We start from the raw sequence: 5,801 nt of genomic DNA, 5'->3' as shown, positions 1-5,801 counted from the left end.
CAGGAATTGTGAAAAACTGAGTTTAAATGTATTTGGCTAAGGTGTATGTAAACTTCCGACTTCAATTGTATCCTCCTGTCGCTACTAAAAAGCCACAATGGATCCCATCTCAACTATTTCCCCTCTTTATCCCGTAGTAGTCAAAATTGTAAATTATTGAGCATGTATGAGATCGTTATTGTGCACGTGTTGTTGAGTCAATGGTGTGTGTCCACCACATAACAGTGAGAGATTTCACTGTTATTAAGTTGGTGATATGATGTAGCACTATCATCTCCAGGGACACTCTCAAGTGAGAGAAAATGCATGGTAATCCATGCATGCCTTCCATTCTATGCTATGGGAGTAACGCTAATAAGCATCACCCCCCTCAGCGACAGCACATATCTTTTAGTAAGTCAGATATATATTTTCTTATCTCTCATAAAAGTCACTCAACAGCTGCTTTTGAACAGTAATTTTAAAGGGGCAATCTGCGATTGCTACATCAAATGTTTACTTTTAAATTAATAGAATATATGAACGGAGTTCACAGGATGACAGAATGGAAAACAGTATCAGTTGGATATCAAAGCAAGCATTTTATCATGTAGGAACTATCTTCCTTGGTGTTCAATCATGAGTCTCAACACACAATCTGGAGTGAATCTGACATGGTTCATGAGGAGAAGATGATTGCAGATCATTTTGAGCATTAGCATTGCATATGCAAAGAATGAGTTGTTAATCGTTTCCTTGTGTTTTGAGATATCAATTCCAAATGACATGATAGCGATGACACGTTGTAAGTTGACAGGCCACTGTGGAGTGGATTTACAGTGGCTTAAAATTACATGTAAAATCTGATTTTGTATTTATCAATTACTCAGCAATCCCTTAGCTTTTCTTAAACTAAGTTAAAGCTGCAATATGACCAAATTCACGTGTTATAGATCTGCCATTCTCATTGAACTCGAGTCTAAGAAGCGGTAGATCTGTTCTATGTGCACTATCTCTATGCTTCCCGTTCTTAAGTTTGTTTTTGCGTCTTTCACATTTGTTTTTTGTTAACCAGTTTCACATAGCTGAACATACAATATTTTTTGCTATGGGAAGTATATTTCACAGCAGTTTAAATCATACAATGATTCTCTGCACAATATTTGCTTGTTTTGTCACAAACTGAAATTAGGCAAACAATTACAATTTTAGCAACCAGGAAATGGAGGCACAATTTCTGCGTAGTGCATCTTTAAGATATGTACCATGGGCCTAGATTCCACATTTGGTGTCATTTGGTCCTATGGTTCATGAGAAGCATATTTTAGCACTGGTATAGTGTGGCCATCTTTGAATGCATCAATGTTATTGTCTCCATCTCTTTAGGGACCATTGTGATGAGCCCAAAGACAACATTTATAGTGAATCTGACTTTTAGTACATTAGCATTACATAGTCAAAGAAGTGGATTGTTAATAGTTTCCTTATTTTTTAAAGATATCAGTGCAAAAACATGGTTCAATATGGTAATTATTTGATGACTCTAAAAGGTTTCAAGTTGATAGGCCGTTGTGGATTTACAAAGGATTTAAATGGACATGAAACATCTGATTTCCTGATCTACCAATAACTCAGCCATTTCTTAACTAATCCCTTTGCTTTCCTTGAACTATGTTAAGAGATCTGTCAAATCGGGCGTCCAATATGATGATTTAAGTGAGACTGCTCATGATGGCGGTGCCATTGGGGCTATTCTTTTTGAACAAGTTACTGATGGCGTCTAGAATCTGTGTGCCAAATTAGAAAAAAGTTACTAATCTATTGAGTTATTTGACCATATCACGGGAAAAAAACACATCTAAGAATAACAATAGGCTGTGAACCCCTAATAAATGCCTATTGAGCTTACTTCAACTGTCATACCCCCTCAGAACCAAAAATATAAGCTTGTATTATTACATTTCTTGTAAATAATATATTTGTAAACAATCGCCGAATAGCCTCAATGCATGGTTAAAACGACATTTGTATATCATGGATGGCCAGTCATCGCTTCCATAGATATGTCTGTGAATTTGAGAGTGGTTACATTTCTCCAGCCTTATCCCTCAGCTTTTTATCAAAACAGTGGCGGGGTTTCCACTTTGTTATTGTTTGACTACAGATTCCCCCATTTAACCATAGTAATTTTTCAGCATAATGTTGCACTGACTGTAATTGACAGAAATTAATAATAAGGCTATGATAGCAATACCTGCGCAATGAGCATACAGTTAAATGTCCCTGAATGCCCTAAAAGAAGAATCAGCAAAGGCAGCTTAAAGATATGACCAACAGATGGCAGCAATACAGTGGCTTGCAAAAGTATTCACCCCCCGTGGCATTTGACTATTCAACCCCCCCCTCCAAAGTCAATACTTTGTAGAGCCACCCTTTGCAGCAATTACAGCTGCAAGTCTTTTGGGGGATGTCTCTATAAGCTTGGCACATCTAGCCACTGTGATTTTTGCCCATTCTTCAAGGAAAAACTGCTCAAGCTCCTTCAAGTTGGATGGCTGTGCTGGTGTACAGCAATCTTTAAGTCATACCACAGATTCTCAATTGGAATGAGGTCTGGGCTTTGACTAGGCCATTCCAAGATATTTAAATGTTTCCCCTTAAACCACTCGAGTGTTGCTTTAGCAGTATGCTTATGGTCATTGCCCTGCTGGAAGGTGAACCTCCGTCCCAGTCTCAAATCTCTGGAAGACTGAAACAGGTCTCCCTCAAGAATGTCCCTGTATTTAGCGCCATCCATCATTCCTTCAATTCTGACAAGTTTCCCAGTCCCTGCCGATGAAAAACATCCTCACAGCATGATGCTGCCACCACCATGCTTCACTGTAGGGATGGTGTTCTCGGGGTGATGGAGGGGTTGGGTTTGCACCAGACATAGCGTTTTCCATGATGGCCAAAAAGCTCAATTTTAGTCTCATCTGACCAGAGTACCATCTTTGATATGTTTGGAGAGTCTCCCACATGTCTTTTGGCGAACACCAAACATGTTTACTTATTTTTTTATGGACACTTTTCCGTAAAGCCTAGCTCTGTGGATTGTACGGCTTAAAGTGGTTATATGGCTAGATACTCCATTCTCTGCTGTGGAGCTTTGCAGCTCCTTCAGGGTTATCTTTGATCACTTTGTTGCCTCTCTGATTAATGCCCTAGTTGCCTGGTCTGTGAGTTTTGGTGGCAGCCCTCATTTGGCAGGTTTGTTGTGTTGCCATATTCTTTCCATTTTTAATAATGGATTTAATGGTGCTCCGTGGGATGTTCAAAGTTTCTGATACCATGATCTGTACTTCTCCACAACTTTGTCGCTGACCTGTTTGGAGAGCTCCTTGGTCTTCATAGTTTCGCTTGCTTAGTGGTGTTGCAGACTTTGGGACCTTTCAATGAGCATGTGACAGAACATGTGACACTTAGATTTCACACAGGTGGACTTTATTTAGCTAATTATGTGACTTCTGAAGGTAATTGGATGCACCAGATCTTATTTAGGGGCTTCATAGCAAAAGGGGTGAATAGATACACACGCACCACTTTTCAGTTTAAAAATAATAATAATAATTTAAACAAGTTATTTTTTTCAATTCACTTCACCAATTTGACCTATTTCGTGTATGTCCATTACATGAAATACAAATACAAATCCATTTAAATTACAGGTTGTAATTCAACAAAATAGGAAAAACGCCAATACTTTTGCAAGGCACTGTAGATCCAAAACCAACTTTAAAAAAATGTATTATCTCAACCTTCTACACGTCTTTGTTGTATGTTGGTAGATTACATATCATTTTTACAATATACTTTGAAGTTAGACTCAATTGTTGTTGTCACAAAATATTATATTTGGTAATGAGGGAGAAATTAATACCTTGCTTCTTTTCTTGTCTCAGGTTATGGAGAGATCTATCCGGTGACCCTGAATGGTAAGGTGGTCTGTATCCTGTATGCCATGGTGGGTATCCCCCTCATGCTCCTGGTCATCACAGATGTGGGAGACCTCATGGCCGTGCTCCTGTCCAGGGCCTACATCCACCTGCACACTCTTTTCTGCAGGTTGCGTCAATATGGCCGCTGGTTCCCCTCCCATCACACAGAGAAGTCAGGGGACGGGGGCCAGGGGGACTGCCAGGACGGAACCTACACATTCAGCCACAAGGTGGTGGTCCGGGAGCCCATCGACATCCGACAGGTCCTTCACAGCCAGCAGTCTGTGAAGTGCAAGTCCAACCAGTTGCTGAACAACACAAAGATCTTTGACTGCATCATTGCACAGGAGAACTTCAACAGGCAGGGCCCACTGGTGCGGAGCCTTTCTTGCCATGAGCTTGACAGCATGCCTCCCTTGCCCAAGGACTTTGCCATCTGGGACTTCACAGGCATCGGGGAGAGTATGGACAAGCTAAACGTCCCGCTGCTCCTCATCCTGGTGGTGGTGTTTGCCTACATCCTGTTTGGAGGCCTCATCCTGCCCCTGTGGGAGACAGAGTTCAACACCTTTGACGCCTACTACTTTTGCTTCATCACCCTCACCACCATTGGCTTCGGTGACATCGTGCCCAACCACCCCAAGTTCTTCATGCTCACCTTCGTCTTCATCATCACGGGCATGGCCATCATGTCCATGGCCTTCAAGCTGGGCCAGTCACGCATCGTCAGCTGTTACCGCCAGTGCATGCGCTGTATCAGCGGGGGGAAGGTGAAGAGGTATGACGAGTTGGAGAGCGACTGAATCAAAGAGTTTTGGCCCCCATCGGGCAGCTCAAGGGTTCTAGGGTTATAAGGCCCTGCACTGTGGGTCAAAAAATCAAATCAAATCAAATCAAATTTTATTTGTCACATACACATGGTTAGCAGATGTTAGTGCGAGTGTAGCGAAATGCTTGTGCTTCTAGTTCCGACAATGCAGTAATAACCAACAAGTAATCTAGCTAACAATTCCAAAACTACTACCTTATAGACACAAGTGTAAGGGGATAAAGAATATGTACATAAAGATATATGAATGAGTGATGGTACAGAGCGGCATAGGCAAGATACAGTAGATGGTATTGAGTGCAGTATATACATATGAGATGAGTATGTAAACAAAGTGGCATAGTTAAAGTGGCTAGTGATACATGTATTACATAAGGATGCAGTAGATGATATAGAGTACAGTATATACTAATACATATGAGATGAATAATGTAGGGTATGTAAACATTATATTAGGTAGCATTGTTTAAAGTGGCTAGTGATATATTTTACATCATTTCCCATCAATTCCCATTATTAAAGTGGCTGGAGTTGAGTTGAAGTTCTGTACAGCTGACTTGGGAACAGTGTCTAGCTCAGGGCGGTGCAAAGATAACCCTTGAGTTGACCCCTCATCATTAGCATGAGCAAATGAAAATGTGCATGTGGACAATGCTTAAAGACATCCTCCAGTGATTTGTTTTTTTAAATGTTCTGTTGAAAAGTGATATCCCAAGTATAAATACAGTAAAGTACACACACTCAAGGGTAAAACCAAAACGTTTTGAGAAAATTTGTGTTTTTTAGACAAAATTACAAACTTCAAGGAATAGGGCATTCAAGGAGTTGGTCAGATGGGAAGTCGTGATGTCATCACCCTCCCTCCTTGCCTGAGGAACAATAGAGGAACATTAGAGAACAAAAGAGGAAAGGCCCACCCCCCCTGTGATATGTCATGACTCACCTTGACCACCTATTGAGATGTTCCTTTTGTTAAGTAAATCAGGTGTTAAATTATGGTGAAAATGAGACTGGAG

The 5,801-nt window shown here is 40.7% G+C and overlaps 1 protein-coding gene across 1 annotated transcript; it reads left to right on the top strand.

The window, feature by feature from the left end:
• Positions 1-3,945: 3,945 nt before the first annotated feature.
• Positions 3,946-4,873, top strand: LOC109899186 (potassium channel subfamily K member 18-like). Its single transcript, XM_031835152.1, has one exon. It carries the CDS (start codon positions 3,980-3,982, stop codon positions 4,757-4,759), a length of 780 nt encoding a protein of 259 aa, XP_031691012.1. The 5' UTR covers positions 3,946-3,979; the 3' UTR covers positions 4,760-4,873.
• The last annotated feature ends 928 nt before the right edge of the window (positions 4,874-5,801 follow it).

This window comes from Oncorhynchus kisutch, linkage group LG11 (genome assembly GCF_002021735.2).
Source record: "Oncorhynchus kisutch isolate 150728-3 linkage group LG11, Okis_V2, whole genome shotgun sequence".
NCBI classification, from domain to species: domain Eukaryota; kingdom Metazoa; phylum Chordata; class Actinopteri; order Salmoniformes; family Salmonidae; genus Oncorhynchus; species Oncorhynchus kisutch.
Note: the sequence above shows the minus strand (reverse complement) of the source record. Positions and strands in the feature narration are given on the sequence as shown.

Coding starts and splice junctions, on each gene's coding strand:
- LOC109899186 (XM_031835152.1), top strand. CDS start 3,980: ATGGTGGGTATCCCCCTCATGCTCCTGGTCATCACAGATGTGGGAGAC.